This window comes from Notolepis coatsorum, assembly GCF_963971535.1.
Source record: "Notolepis coatsorum genome assembly, contig: SCAFFOLD_737, whole genome shotgun sequence".
NCBI classification, from domain to species: domain Eukaryota; kingdom Metazoa; phylum Chordata; class Actinopteri; order Aulopiformes; family Paralepididae; genus Notolepis; species Notolepis coatsorum.
The window spans coordinates 33,778-50,164 of NW_028171995.1; the positions used below are offsets into that span (position 1 = coordinate 33,778).

The 16,387-nt window shown below is 46.3% G+C and overlaps 1 protein-coding gene across 1 annotated transcript in view; it reads left to right on the forward strand.

The window, feature by feature from the left end:
• LOC311248138 (focadhesin-like) overlaps positions 1-16,387 on the forward strand; it is a gene marked incomplete at both ends in the record, with an annotated part of 86,765 nt that overhangs the window by 23,330 nt on the left and 47,048 nt on the right. Inside the window, 4 exons of the mRNA XM_084339079.1 lie at positions 3,931-4,057; positions 6,156-6,290; positions 6,832-6,882; positions 8,467-8,550. Coding sequence (XP_084195205.1) covers positions 3,931-4,057; positions 6,156-6,290; positions 6,832-6,882; positions 8,467-8,550 — 397 coding nt within the window. The remainder of the gene's footprint in view (positions 1-3,930; positions 4,058-6,155; positions 6,291-6,831; positions 6,883-8,466; positions 8,551-16,387) is intronic.

Below are 16,387 nucleotides of genomic sequence, written 5' to 3' on the forward strand. Positions count from 1 at the left end.
CGTTTACATTTTCGCCTAGTGGGACAATCCTCATAGGATATGTGCTGGTCGGTTTCTCGGATCTAGTGACCATTTGTGATGGTTCCGGAGGCGTTTTAACCTTTTCTATTTTATTCGCTGGTGGTGACGGCGGTTGCACTGTTGGTGAACTGTCCTGTGTTCTAGCAGGTCTATTGTTCCTTGATGGTCCTGCTTCTACATTTTCTCTTTCGTCTGGGTTCCTATCTAAAACCACATGTGCGTCTCTGTTAAACGTCACTCTTGTGGATATGTCATCGTCTGAATCGTCTTCTACCACGCTTGCGGTCAGGCTTGGATATAGGCCTTTAACATTTTTGATATTGGGCCTTGTGTTACTTTCTCTGTCTTTTCCGTTGTCAAGCGTTTTAGTTTGAGACTGCGTTATAATACTTTTTTCCGCCTCTTCTTTTAAACGTGTCATATTTCTCAAATCAATTTCACATTGCCACAAAACCAATGCATGTTCGATACGACTTTGTTTTCTCACGGTAAACGATCTGGCACGTTCACGGAAACTTTCGCGTACGCCTCTAAGTTTCCCGTTATGAAAACACCCTAGGACTGGCCAGTTGTTTTTTGTCCATTTTGACCACAATCCCAAATATTTTACAGCTATAGGTCCATATTTTGTTAGCATGAAGTCGCACGGAGAGTTGCCGGTAACGTCATTTTTGCTTAGTGAACGCCCCATGATACCAGCTATATGCCCCGCGTTGCCCTCGATGTAACGTCCCTGATATGATCAGACTGGTAAACAGTGAGGAGGAAAGAGAGAGAGAGAAATAGACAGACAGAGATAGACAGACAAAAAAACTAGAACATATGCCCTATTTTTAGTTATAACTAAATAATTGTATATAAGGTGGAGACCAGACACTCAATCTTATATATTTGGTATCTTAATTATAACTTATTTTATATACTTGGTATCTTAATTATAGCTTATTAACTGTAGCAATCTATATTGTTCTAGAGAACCAATTTAGGTATTCATTCAAGTCAAAGTAAATTTTTCAGGTCTGATTCTAAGATATATGTATTTCAGTTGTATACTGCTATACCTAATTTAGATGTTGAATCCTTATACATATTATTCCAATTACTTTATGTATCGTTATCACTATGTAATTTATAGCGCCGTTATCATTACCTATCGTGAAACCGGAAGTGGAACCAAAACTACAATTCCCAACCGGAAATCACTACCGGAAATCACTTTCCTGGCTTCCTTGTATAACGTATAACGTATAACGTTAACTCAATGCTTTGCGATATCAGCCGGTTCGTTCTTAACTCAATAAACACCTCAGCGGGTTATAATACTGTGCACACACAAACAAGACTCAAACAGACAAACAAACGAAAATACATAAAAGTTAACGTGTGTATATACCTGGTCTGTATTGGATCGCTGTTCGTTTAATCGCCCAGCACCCTGCTGCGATAAGGCATTTATACCCTTGATATACACTATACACCGTTATTAAAGCATAACGACCGAATCCTGAACTTCGAAATTTAATAGCGATATATTAGATTATATATACCTTTTAATCATAGTCTCGGTCCCTTCAACCAGCGATTAATGTCCCGTTAAATGTACATTTACGTACTGTCGAGGCACCGCCGGTTTCCTTCCCGCTCTCTGTATGATTAATTGATTAATTCAATCCAAATATATCGTTTTCAGGAATGGAAGAGGTTGTGAGCTTATTTTAAGGTTGTATCTATGAATATATATCGTTACTCTGTTAAATCTAATTAGATTATAACAGCTTCTCGGTCCTAGCGTCCCGCCTCTTTGCCACAAGAATCATAGAATAGTTTCTAAGAGAGTCGCGTTTTCCAATGATATCACTCTAATAAGCTCACGTATCTTCTTTTGTTGACAACCTTACTGTGTGCCTTAGCTTTTGGTCGGCTTCGACTCGACCAGGAATAGCACTTCAACCTATAGCAAATCCTACCAGAACCTCCTGATATAGGACCGGAGTACACGCGTTTCCCCCGTAACGAATCCCAATACAGCCCAGATATTCAACACACTTTATTCTATTGTCCAGCCATAGTCTCGAATATTAAAACACACAGTAAATGCTCACCTTGTGCAGAGAGAAGTGGGGATCACACCAATGTGTTCCAGATACCGGCCGGCCTAAACTAATCCTTTTCTCTCTACACCTGAGAACAGATCAGTCTGCACAAAATTCGAAATTCGCGACGCCAAATTGTAGGATAATAATAGTATTCAAATAGGAATAGAGTCAAATGACTTGCTCACTCAGAGGGTCCAGATAATAAGGTTTATTAACCAGATCAAATCAAATCATTGCAACAATAGAGAGTATGGCTGGAGATCTTACCTAAACAGACCAGCTCCGTCAGTCAGGTAAAAAGATCTAGTTCCCCAGTTGGGGGAGCAGTTAAGTACCAGGTGAACAATGGGGGGAGTGGGGGAAGGGGAGGGGAGGAAGGGGGCGTAGTTCATACATATATTCCACATAACCCTCCGGGAGGTGTGCCGAGAGAGGTGGGTGAAGTGACCTAACTAACCCTCCGGGAGGTGTGCCGAGAGAGGTGTGTGTAGTGACCTAACTAACCCTCCGGTAGGTGTGCAGAGAGAGGTGGGTGAAGTGACCTAACTAACCCTAACCCTCCGGGAGGTGTGCCGAGAGAGGTGGGTGAAGTGACCTAACTAACCCTAACCCTCCGGGAGGTGTGCAGAGAGAGGTGGGTGAAGTGACCTAACTAACCCTAACCCTCCGGGAGGTGTGCCGAGAGAGGTGGGTGAAGTGACCTAACTAACCCTAACCCTCCGGGAGGTGTGCAGAGAGAGGTGGGTGAAGTGACCTAACTAACCCTAACCCTCCGGGAGGTGTGCCGAGAGAGGTGGGTGAAGTGACCTAACTAACCCTAACCCTCCGGGAGGTGTGCAGAGAGAGGTGGGTGAAGTGACCTAACTAACCCTAACCCTCCGGGAGGTGTGCCGAGAGAGGTGGGTGAAGTGACCTAACTAACCCTAACCCTCCGGGAGGTGTGCAGAGAGAGGTGGGTGAAGTGACCTAACTAACCCTAACCCTCCGGGAGGTGTGCCGAGAGAGGTGGGTGAAGTGACCTAACTAACCCTAACCCTCCGGGAGGTGTGCCGAGAGAGGTGTGTGAAGTGAACTGAACTGAAAGTTAGGCTTTTTTGTTGTTGTTGTTGTCCTTAGCTCTATTTATTTACATTTTTAAATGTTCTTATGTACCTTAGATACTATTGTTACCTTGTATATATTATAGGTACCCTGTGTTGATGTTGTGTGGAAGTGTGATTGACCCAATTGACACTAGGGGGCAGAGCGGCGTGAGTGAGTGACTGACTGACTGACTGACTGACTGACTGACTGACTGACTGACTGACTGACTGACTGACTGACTGACTGACTGACTGACTGACTGAGTTAGTGAGAGTTAGTGAACATTGTCGGTCCTAGAAAAGTGCTTTGCATCTAAAAAAGAAAGACTGGGGGAATCTGTCAGACGCAGTTAAAAGACTAATGAGGGGAAAAAATTAGAAATTTACGTTTTCTTTTTTAAGATCCCAATGGATTCAGCTGATCTAATATTATGAGGAAGATTATTACATTGTACAGTGATTTGAATGGCACAGTGATTTGAATGGCACAGTGATTTGAATGGCACAGTGATTTGAACGGTACAGTGATTTGAATGGCAGTGATTTGAATGGTACAGTGATTTGAATGGTACATTGGTACAGTGATTTGAACGGTACAGTGATTTGAACGGTACAGTGATTTGAACGGCACAGTGATTTGAACGGTACAGTGATTTGAACGGTACAGTGATTTGAATGGTGTATTCAGGGAGAGTTCTAGATATGCTGTGTTTTATCCTCGACCGTCCCAGGCCTTATCAACACGGAGGGGACATGCTGTCTGCCATAACACACACCCTCAGCCAGTGTTCCAGGCCTGACCTGGCCAGCCCTGCTGCCCTGGCCCTGCAAGCACTGCAGGAGCTCTGTCGAGCTGAGGTATCCCCTCTCTCTCTCTCTCTCTCGCTCGCTCGCTCTCTCGCTCTCTCGCTCTCTCCCTCTCTTCTCTCTCTCGCTCTCTCTCTCTCTCTTGCGCTCTCTCTCGCGCTCTCTCTCTCTCTCTCGCTCTCTCTCTCTCTCTCTCTCTCTCTCTCTCTCCTAGAGCCATATGAAATCAGTTTTATTTTTTTCATAATTCCATTTAATTTCTTTCCAAATTCCGTTTTTCCCGTTTTAATATTTCAGAATTCTGTATTTTGCTTTGTACGCTCATTTTATAAGTGGGAATGAATAAATGTCCACAATTTAATAAGATATAACAGTCCATTTAATGTTTTTAAGTGCTGCAACTCAGAAATACAGTTCAATTTACACAATTTCAAATAATATTGTGACAAAATAAAAATAGTAAATACACATTTCAAGTGTAAACAAACAATAGATACAGCTAGCTACTACTGACATTATCACATGTAAGTACAATGTAAGTAGCCTAGCTATATCTATTCTATTGTGATGAAATATAGTAATGCATAATTTAGGCACCTTTAGTTTAGTTTATAAAGGACAGTGTGTACTGACAATCATTTGCATTAAACAAATAGATGGGTGCACCAGAAGCTATAATTTCTAGTCCTGTGTACTTTATATACTGCAACGTTACATAGCTATTTCATCACAATAGTGTCAGTGATTAGCCTCGCCCTCTAGCTGAAACTATTGTGATCACCAGGGATCATCGTTAGAGAGCTGGTGTGTATGGGGCTGCGGCACTGCAGATATACCCTACTCTGTTTTGAAGCACAGTGTTTTCCCGTGTTTCTGACATGGCTTTTGGAGAGTGATCTTCGCACGTGTTTTGCGAGTCCAGTCCACGGCATGTTGACAGAATTAGCAAAACAGCATATCGCCGGTCATATACAAGTCATTAGGATACTGCGCTGCTCTGAATTGAGGGCTTATTGTGGAATTTCTTCCGACGTTAACGTTAACACCGAAGCAGCTAGACGCTTGGAAATTGCTGCGTGTTGTGTGTAACACGCTGTAGCGTCCCCGGTCATGTTCGCGGTGCACCAAACGTTCCATCTTCTCCCGAACACGGAATTTCAGTCCAGATTAGGGCAAATTCTGCAATATTCCACGTTTACAGTTGATTCCGTTTTTATTGCTCAATTCCGCGATTTCGTCCACGATTCCGTGAACGCGGATTTCATATGGCTCTACTCTCTCTCTCTCTCTCTCTGTCTCTGTCTCTCTGTCTGTCGAGCTGAGGTACCCTCTCTCTCACTCAACTACAGTAGTTAGTCAACTACAGGTCTGAGCATTTTCGTTTTAGTCTTTTTTTGTTTAGTCTCACCACTCAGTTACAGCCTCATAAGTTGGCGTGAGCTTTTTCTAAACAAAAAATGCTAACGTTAGTGCTAGCTGGTTAGACTTATGTAAGCTATTTAATGTGTTCTATTGTGGTGGATCAACAAAATGTAGCGATCCGTCATGCAGTAATGTAGGGAAGAAAGAGGAGAGTTTCCTTTTCTGTACTGTGCTTTATTTCCAGCTCAATATGGGGTTTTACTGGTTGATACTTCCCTTCTCATACACAACAGTTACCGGACGCTAGCTTCACAACAACAACGTAACATTCGGTCCGTCCTCCCATATCTCTCGGGGGGGGGGGGGAAACAACACCCCCAGCATAACAGTGGTGCCCCTAAGATCATACAACTAGAGCGACACACAAAACCCCACAACATTACAATAATTCACCCACGGAACGATGTTTTGGGGATAAGGGTTCCGACAATTATGTTTGTTACTTTCCTGTCGGCAATCGAGTTCCTGTTAGCTAGCAAGTAAAATCTAAGTTGATGTTGAATAAACGTTTAGCAAGATTTTATTGTGCAAACTACATTTTGTGTCGTAGTTTTTTGGCCCAACGACATTGCATGAATCATTTCGTCACGTTAGTGTCACATGATCTCCATTAACGTGACGTCTCGTCTCGTCGTCGGGGGAGACGGCTTCGTTGACGACCATATTGACCAAATGAACACCGTGTGCAGGTGGGCCCCAGGCTGACCTCTGACCTCTGGTTGTCCAGGTGGTGGACCTGGTGTCCACATGGAGGGCCCTGGGCCCCAAGCTGAGCGGTGACTGCCGCCCCCTGGTGGTCAAGGCTGTCGCTGAGCTGCTGGCTCTGCTGCCCCCACTGGCCGTCAAGTCGGAGGAGTACCAGGTCATCTTTATTATTTACTATTCAGCTGGAACGCTGCAGCACGTACTGTACTTACTGTATCATCATCATGCTTTATTATTTACTGTACTTACTTATCATCATCATGCTTTATTATTTACTGTACTTACTGTATCATCATCATGCTTTATTATTCACTATTCAGCTGGAATGCTGCATCACGTACTGTACTTACTGTATAATCATCATCATGCGTTATTATTCAGCTGGAACGCTGCATCATGTACTGTACTTACTGTATCATCATCATCATGCTTTATTATTCAGCTGGAACGCTGCAGCACTTACTGTACTTACTGTATCATCATCATCATGCTTTATTATTCAGCTGGAACGCTGCAGCACGTACTGTACTTACTGTATAATCATCATCATGCTTTATTATTCAGCTGGAACGCTGCAGCACTTACTGTACTTACTGTATACGCCCCAATGGCTCATATTCACTGATTGAAAAAGAGAGGGGCCTACTGTATATTGGCCTGTTTTTGTACTGAAATCGTGCTTATTGGTGTTTTGACAGAAACTCAAGGAGGAGGCGGTCAGTTTTCTCTGGAGCTATGCCCTGAGCAAGGTGTGTTTCAAGTTCAAGTTTGTTTATTATTATTTGTCACATATAAAATACATGTACTTTTGAGGCAAGAAGGCAAGATGGAAAGACATTGAAAAAGAAGGAGGGATACAAGGTACAAGCTCTGGTGGGAGATAGGGAACTATTTAAAGAAAAAGAGGGACTATTAGATCCAATCACCAAATGCACCTTGACCATATGGAACAGAGTAGTAAAAACACACAAATTGGAGAAGCAGTCAGGGGTTCTGAGATGGGTAGCACATGACAAGAGATTCAAACCAGGGAGGTTAGACCATGGATTCAGAAGGTGGGAGAGGGGGGGGGGGGCAACAGCGATATGCAAAATGATAGAGAAGGGGGAAATGCAGACACTACAAAAATTAAAGGAGAAATTTGGACTAGAAAACAGGGACCACTTCAGATATCTACAGGTTAGAGACTACTACAACAAAGAAATAAGGGGGGCCAAAGACGAAGAACAGAATGGAATAATAAAGATGATAGTATGGGCATACGAAGGGGGGCAAGGAAGAGTAATATCAGCAATATACCGAGCTATAATGAACAGCAAGGGACACACGACCGATTACATAAGGGAGAAATGGGAGAGAGAGCTAGAGATAGGAATAACAGGGAAGGAATGGGGGAACATATGCAAGGTGCAACATTCAACAACAGGATCGAGGATATGGAAAGAGTTTGGATGGAAAAACATAATCAGATTCTTTATAACCCCAGAGCTGAAGGGAAAATATGCACCAACACAAAGAGCATGCTGGAGGATGTGTGGGAAGGAGGGGGCAAATCACACGCACATATTCTGGGGATGTCAGAAGCTGAAGGGGTATTGGGAGGAGATAGGGGAGGCAATGATCAGAATATTAGGATACGGGTTACCACAAACAGGACTGGTGCTTTACTTAGGAGACCTGACACACGAGGGAATACAAGGGGGGGACAAATATTTAATAAAGATAATGTTGATAGCGGCCAGAAAAGCAATAACAAGACTGTGGTACAAGGAAGACCCACCGACAATAGCACAATGGGTAGGAATAGTGGAAGAGATACAGGATATGGAGAGGATAACACACATGCTGAGGTTACAGGAAGAGAAATTTGGAGAAAGATGGGGAAAGTGGGATGATTACAAGGGGAACGAAAACGACATCACAGAGGAAGAACCAAATACATCACAAGAGGGCGAAGGGTAAAGGAGGAAAGAGGTTCAAAGAGGGTCTCTGAACCCATGTCACACACTTAATGTTTTACAATTGTTTTATGTTTTTTTAAGTCAGTATTTTTATTTTTCGTCTTTTGGGCATTACATTTTTTCTTTATTATTTATGTCTGTTTAATAGTGTTGTTGAAGTTATTGTATATGTTGTGTTGTTTGTCTCAATAAAAATTTAAGTTTAAAAAAAATACATGTACTTTACGGTGAAATGCTTGGTTCTGTATGTGTGTGTGAGATACCATTCTAGTACAGTTTTGCATTTATACTGTATGTTTGCAGGAGAGAAGCACACAGAAAACTAGTTAACGTGTGTGTGCGTGTGCATGTGCGTGTGTGTGTGTGTTGCAGGAGCCTGAGGTGGCCACAGTTGGCTTCAAAGCCCTGTCAGAGTTCCCTGAAGCAGCACACACACAGCTGCACCTGCCTGAGTCAGTAAGTAGAGCCTCATCACTCCTCTCTCTCTCTCACCTGAGTCAGTAAGTAGAGCCTCATCACTCCTCTCTCTCTCACCTGAGTCGGTAAGTAGAGCCTCATCACTCCTCTCTCTCTCACCTGAGTCAGTAAGTAGAGCCTCATCACTCCTCTCTCTCTCACCTGAGTCAGTAAGTAGAGCCTCATCACTCCTCTCTCTCTCACCTGAGTCAGTAAGTAGAGCCTCATCACTCCTCTCTCTCTCACCTGAGTCAGTAAGTAGCCTCATCACTCCTCTCTCTCACCTGAGTCAGTAAGTAGAGCCTCATCACTCCTCTCTCTCTCACCTGAGTCAGTAAGTAGAGCCTCATCACTCCTCTCTCTCTCACCTGAGTCAGTAAGTAGAGCCTCATCACTCCTCTTCTCTCTCACCTGAGTCAGTAAGTAGAGCCTCATCACTCCTCTCTCTCTCACCTGAGTCAGTAAGTAGAGCCTCATCACTCCTCTCTCTCTCACCTGAGTCAGTAAGTAGAGCCTCATCACTCCTCTCTCTCTCACCTGAGTCAGTAAGTAGAGCCTCATCACTCCTCTCTCTCTCACCTGAGTCAGTAAGTAGAGCCTCATCACTCCTCTCTCTCTCACCTGAGTCAGTAAGTAGAGCCTCATCACTCCTCTCTCTCTCACCTGAGTCAGTAAGTAGAGCCTCATCACTCCTCTCTCTCTCTCACCTGAGTCAGTAAGTAGAGCCTCATCACTCCTCTCTCTCTCTCACCTGAGTCAGTAAGTAGAGCCTCATCACTCCTCTCTCTCTCACCTGAGTCAGTAAGTAGAGCCTCATCACTCCTCTCTCTCTCACCTGAGTCAGTAAGTAGAGCCTCATCACTCCTCTCTCTCTCACCTGAGTCAGTAAGTAGAGCCTCATCACTCCTCTCTCTCTCACCTGAGTCAGTAAGTAGAGCCTCATCACTCCTCTCTCTCTCTCACCTGAGTCAGTAAGTAGAGCCTCATCACTCCTCTCTCTCTCTCACCTGAGTCAGTAAGTAGAGCCTCATCACTCCTCTCTCTCTCACCTGAGTCAGTAAGTAGAGCCTCATCACTCCTCTCTCTCTCACCTGAGTCAGTAAGTAGAGCCTCATCACTCCTCTCTCTCTCTCACCTGAGTCAGTAAGTAGAGCCTCATCACTCCTCTCTCTCTCACCTGAGTCAGTAAGTAGAGCCTCATCACTCCTCTCTCTCTCTCACCTGAGTCAGTAAGTAGAGCCTCATCACTCCTCTCTCTCTCACCTGAGTCAGTAAGTAGAGCCTCATCACTCCTCTCTCTCTCTCACCTGAGTCAGTAAGTAGAGCCTCATCACTCCTCTCTCTCTCACCTGAGTCAGTAAGTAGAGCCTCATCACTCCTCGCTCTCTCACCTGAGTCAGTAAGTAGAGCCTCATCACTCCTCTCTCACTCTCCTGAGTCAGTAAGTAGAGCCTCATCACTCCTCTCTCTCTCACCTGAGTCAGTAAGTAGAGCCTCATCACTCCTCTCTCTCTCACCTGAGTCAGTAAGTAGAGCCTCATCACTCCTCTCTCTCTCTCACCTGAGTCAGTAAGTAGAGCCTCATCACTCCTCTCTCTCACCCGAGTCAGTAAGTAGAGCCTCATCACTCCTCTCTCTCTCACCTGAGTCAGTAAGTAGAGCCTCATCACTCCTCTCTCTCTCACCTGAGTCAGTAAGTAGAGCCTCATCACTCCTCTCTCTCTCACCTGAGTCAGTAAGTAGAGCCTCATCACTCCTCTCTCTCTCACCTGAGTCAGTAAGTAGAGCCTCATCACTCCTCTCTCTCTCTCCTGAGTCAGTAAGTAGAGCCTCATCACTCCTCTGTCTCTCACCTGAGTCAGTAAGTAGAGCCTCATCACTCCTCTCTCTCTCTCACCTGAGTCAGTAAGTAGAGCCTCATCACTCCTCTCTCACCTGAGTCAGTAAGTAGAGCCTAATCACTCCTCTCTCACCTGAGTCAGTAAGTAGAGCCTCATCACTCCTCTCTCTCACCTGAGTCAGTAAGTAGAGCCTCATCACTCCTCTCTCTCTCACCTGAGTCAGTAAGTAGAGCCTCATCACTCCTCTCTCTCTCACCTGAGTCAGTAAGTAGAGCCTCATCACTCCTCTCTCTCTCACCTGAGTCAGTAAGTAGAGCCTCATCACTCCTCTCTCTCTCACCTGAGTCAGTAAGTAGAGCCTCATCACTCCTCTCTCTCTCTCCTGAGTCAGTAAGTAGAGCCTCATCACTCCTCTGTCTCTCACCTGAGTCAGTAAGTAGAGCCTCATCACTCCTCTCTCTCTCTCACCTGAGTCAGTAAGTAGAGCCTCATCACTCCTCTCTCACCTGAGTCAGTAAGTAGAGCCTCATCACTCCTCTCTCTCTCACCTGAGTCAGTAAGTAGAGCCTCATCACTCCTCTATCTCTCACCTGAGTCAGTAAGTAGAGCCTCATCACTCCTCTCTCTCTCACCTGAGTCAGTAAGTAGAGCCTCATCACTCCTCTCTCTCTCACCTGAGTCAGTAAGTAGAGCCTCATCACTCCTCTCTCTCTCTCACCTGAGTCAGTAAGTAGAGCCTCATCACTCCTCTCACCTGAGTCAGTAAGTAGAGCCTCATCACTCCTCTCTCTCTCACCTGAGTCAGTAAGTAGAGCCTCATCACTCCTCTCTCTCTCACCTGAGTCAGTAAGTAGAGCCTCATCACTCCTCTCTCTCTCTCACCTGAGTCAGTAAGTAGAGCCTCATCACTCCTCTCACCTGAGTCAGTAAGTAGAGCCTCATCACTCCTCTCTCTCTCACCTGAGTCAGTAAGTAGAGCCTCATCACTCCCCTCTCTCTCTCACCTGAGTCAGTAAGTAGAGCCTCATCACTCCTCTCTCACCTGAGTCAGTAAGTAGAGCCTCATCACTCCTCTCTCTCACCTGAGTCAGTAAGTAGAGCCTCATCACTCCTCTCTCTCTCACCTGAGTCAGTAAGTAGAGCCTCATCACTCCTCTCTCTCTCACCTGAGTCAGTAAGTAGAGCCTCATCACTCCTCTCTCTCTCACCTGAGTCAGTAAGTAAGTAGAGCCTCATCACTCCTCTCTCTCTCACCTGAGTCAGTAAGTAGAGCCTCATCACTCCTCTCTCTCTCTCCTGAGTCAGTAAGTAGAGCCTCATCACTCCTCTGTCTCTCACCTGAGTCAGTAAGTAGAGCCTCATCACTCCTCTCTCTCTCTCACCTGAGTCAGTAAGTAGAGCCTCATCACTCCTCTCTCACCTGAGTCAGTAAGTAGAGCCTCATCACTCCTCTCTCTCACCTGAGTCAGTAAGTAGAGCCTCATCACTCCTCTATCTCTCACCTGAGTCAGTAAGTAGAGCCTCATCACTCCTCTCTCTCTCACCTGAGTCAGTAAGTAGAGCCTCATCACTCCTCTCTCTCTCACCTGAGTCAGTAAGTAGAGCCTCATCACTCCTCTCTCTCTCTCACCCGAGTCAGTAAGTAGAGCCTCATCACTCCTCTCACCTGAGTCAGTAAGTAGAGCCTCATCACTCCTCTCTCTCTCACCTGAGTCAGTAAGTAGAGCCTCATCACTCCTCTATCTCTCACCTGAGTCAGTAAGTAGAGCCTCATCACTCCTCTCTCTCTCACCTGAGTCAGTAAGTAGAGCCTCATCACTCCTCTCTCTCTCACCTGAGTCAGTAAGTAGAGCCTCATCACTCCTCTCTCTCTCACCTGAGTCAGTAAGTAGAGCCTCATCACTCCTCTCTCTCTCTCACCTGAGTCAGTAAGTAGAGCCTCATCACTCCTCTCTCTCTCACCTGAGTCAGTAAGTAGAGCCTCATCACTCCTCTCTCTCTCACCTGAGTCAGTAAGTAGAGCCTCATCACTCCTCTCTCTCTCACCTGAGTCAGTAAGTAGAGCCTCATCACTCCTCTCTCACCTGAGTCAGTAAGTAGAGCCTCATCACTCCTCTCTCTCTCACCTGAGTCAGTAAGTAGAGCCTCATCACTCCTCTCTCTCTCACCTGAGTCAGTAAGTAGAGCCTCATCACTCCTCTCTCTCTCACCTGAGTCAGTAAGTAGAGCCTCATCACTCCTCTCTCACCTGAGTCAGTAAGTAGAGCCTCATCACTCCTCTCTCTCTCACCTGAGTCAGTAAGTAGAGCCTCATCACTCCTCTCTCTCACCTGAGTCAGTAAGTAGAGCCTCATCACTCCTCTCTCTCTCACCTGAGTCAGTAAGTAGAGCCTCATCACTCCTCTCTCTCTCACCTGAGTCAGTAAGTAGAGCCTCATCACTCCTCTCTCTCTCACCTGAGTCAGTAAGTAGAGCCTCATCACTCCTCTCTCCTCACCTGAGTCAGTAAGTAGAGCCTCATCACTCCTCTCTCTCTCACCTGAGTCAGTAAGTAGAGCCTCATCACTCCTCTCTCTCTCACCTGAGTCAGTAAGTAGAGCCTCATCACTCCTCTCTCTCACCTGAGTCAGTAAGTAGAGCCTCATCACTCCTCTCTCTCTCTCACCTGAGTCAGTAAGTAGAGCCTCATCACTCCCCTCTCTCTTCTCACCTGAGTCAGTAAGTAGAGCCTCATCACTCCTCTCTCTCTCACCTGAGTCAGTAAGTAGAGCCTCATCACTCCTCTCTCTCTCACCTGAGTCAGTAAGTAGAGCCTCATCACTCCTCTCTCTCTCTCACCTGAGTCAGTAAGTAGAGCCTCATCACTCCTCTCTCTCTCACCTGAGTCAGTAAGTAGAGCCTCATCACTCCTCTCTCTCTCACCTGAGTCAGTAAGTAGAGCCTCATCACTCCTCTCTCTCTCACCTGAGTCAGTAAGTAGAGCCTCATCACTCCTCTCTCTCTCACCTGAGTCAGTAAGTAGAGCCTCATCACTCCTCTCTCACCTGAGTCAGTAAGTAGAGCCTCATCACTCCTCTCTCTCTCACCTGAGTCAGTAAGTAGAGCCTCATCACTCCTCTCTCTCTCACCTGAGTCAGTAAGTAGAGCCTCATCACTCCTCTCTCTCTCTCACCTGAGTCAGTAAGTAGAGCCTCATCACTCCTCTCTCTCACCTGAGTCAGTAAGTAGAGCCTCATCACTCCTCTCTCTCTCACCTGAGTCAGTAAGTAGAGCCTCATCACTCCTCTCTCTCTCACCTGAGTCAGTAAGTAGAGCCTCATCACTCCTCTCTCTCTCACCTGAGTCAGTAAGTAGAGCCTCATCACTCCTCTCTCTCTCACCTGAGTCAGTAAGTAGAGCCTCATCACTCCTCTCTCTCACCTGAGTCAGTAAGTAGAGCCTCATCACTCCTCTCTCTCTCACCTGAGTCAGTAAGTAGAGCCTCATCACTCCTCTCTCTCACCTGAGTCAGTAAGTAGAGCCTCATCACTCCCTCTCTCTCTCACCTGAGTCAGTAAGTAGAGCCTCATCACTCCTCTCTCTCTCACCTGAGTCAGTAAGTAGAGCCTCATCACTCCTCTCTCTCTCACCTGAGTCAGTAAGTAGAGCCTCATCACTCCTCTCTCTCTCACCCTGAGTCAGTAAGTAGAGCCTCATCACTCCTCTCTCTCTCACCTGAGTCAGTAAGTAGAGCCTCATCACTCCTCTCTCTCTCACCTGAGTCAGTAAGTAGAGCCTCATCACTCCTCTCTCTCACCCTGAGTCAGTAAGTAGAGCCTCATCACTCCCTCTCTCTCTCACCTGAGTCAGTAAGTAGAGCCTCATCACTCCTCTCTCTCACCTGAGTCAGTAAGTAGAGCCTCATCACTCGCTCTCTCTCTCACCTGAGTCAGTAAGTAGAGCCTCATCACTCCTCTCTCTCTCACCTGAGTCAGTAAGTAGAGCCTCATCACTCCTCTCTCTCTCACCTGAGTCAGTAAGTAGAGCCTCATCACTCCTCTCTCTCTCACCTGAGTCAGTAAGTAGAGCCTCATCACTCCTCTCTCTCTCACCTGAGTCAGTAAGTAGAGCCTCATCACTCCTCTCTCTCTCACCTGAGTCAGTAAGTAGAGCCTCATCACTCCTCTCTCTCTCACCTGAGTCAGTAAGTAGAGCCTCATCACTCCTCTCTCTCTCACCTGAGTCAGTAAGTAGAGCCTCATCACTCCTCTCTCTCTCACCTGAGTCAGTAAGTAGAGCCTCATCACTCCTCTCTCTCTCACCTGAGTCAGTAAGTAGAGCCTCATCACTCCTCTCTCTCTCACCTGAGTCAGTAAGTAGAGCCTCATCACTCCTCTCTCTCTCACCTGAGTCAGTAAGTAGAGCCTCATCACTCCTCTCTCTCTCACCTGAGTCAGTAAGTAGAGCCTCATCACTCCTCTCTCTCTCACCTGAGTCAGTAAGTAGAGCCTCATCACTCCTCTCTCTCTCACCTGAGTCAGTAAGTAGAGCCTCATCACTCCTCTCTCTCACCTGAGTCAGTAAGTAGAGCCTCATCACTCCTCTCTCTCTCACCTGAGTCAGTAAGTAGAGCCTCATCACTCCTCTCTCTCTCACCTGAGTCAGTAAGTAGAGCCTCATCACTCCTCTCTCTCTCACCTGAGTCAGTAAGTAGAGCCTCATCACTCCTCTCTCTCTCACCTGAGTCAGTAAGTAGAGCCTCATCACTCCTCTCTCTCTCACCTGAGTCAGTAAGTAGAGCCTCATCACTCCTCTCTCTCACCTGAGTCAGTAAGTAGAGCCTCATCACTCCTCTCTCTCTCACCTGAGTCAGTAAGTAGAGCCTCATCACTCCTCTCTCTCACCTGAGTCAGTAAGTAGAGCCTCATCACTCCTCTCTCTCTCACCTGAGTCAGTAAGTAGAGCCTCATCACTCCTCTCTCTCTCACCTGAGTCAGTAAGTAGAGCCTCATCACTCCTCTCTCTCTCACCTGAGTCAGTAAGTAGAGCCTCATCACTCCTCTCTCTCTCACCTGAGTCAGTAAGTAGAGCCTCATCACTCCTCTCTCTCTCACCTGAGTCAGTAAGTAGAGCCTCATCACTCCTCTCTCTCTCACCTGAGTCAGTAAGTAGAGCCTCATCACTCCTCTCTCTCACCTGAGTCAGTAAGTAGAGCCTCATCACTCCTCTCTCTCTCACCTGAGTCAGTAAGTAGAGCCTCATCACTCCTCTCTCTCTCACCTGAGTCAGTAAGTAGAGCCTCATCACTCCTCTCTCTCTCACCTGAGTCAGTAAGTAGAGCCTCATCACTCCTCTCTCTCTCACCTGAGTCAGTAAGTAGAGCCTCATCACTCCTCTCTCTCTCACCTGAGTCAGTAAGTAGAGCCTCATCACTCTCTCTCTCTCACCTGAGTCAGTAAGTAGAGCCTCATCACTCCTCTCTCTCTCACCTGAGTCAGTAAGTAGAGCCTCATCACTCCTCTCTCTCTCACCTGAGTCAGTAAGTAGAGCCTCATCACTCCTCTCTCTCTCACCTGAGTCAGTAAGTAGAGCCTCATCACTCCTCTCTCTCTCACCTGAGTCAGTAAGTAGAGCCTCATCACTCCTCTCTCTCTCACCTGAGTCAGTAAGTAGAGCCTCATCACTCCTCTCTCTCTCACCTGAGTCAGTAAGTAGAGCCTCATCACTCCTCTCTCTCTCACCTGAGTCAGTAAGTAGAGCCTCATCACTCCTCTCTCTCTCACCTGAGTCAGTAAGTAGAGCCTCATCACTCCTCTCTCTCTCACCTGAGTCAGTAAGTAGAGCCTCATCACTCCTCTCTCTCTCACCTGAGTCAGTAAGTAGAGCCTCATCACTCCTCTCTCTCTCACCTGAGTCAGTAAGTAGAGCCTCATCACTCCTCTCTCTCACCTGAGTCAGTAAGTAGAGCCTCATCACTCCTCTCTCTCTCACCTGAGTCAGTAAGTAGAGCCTCATCA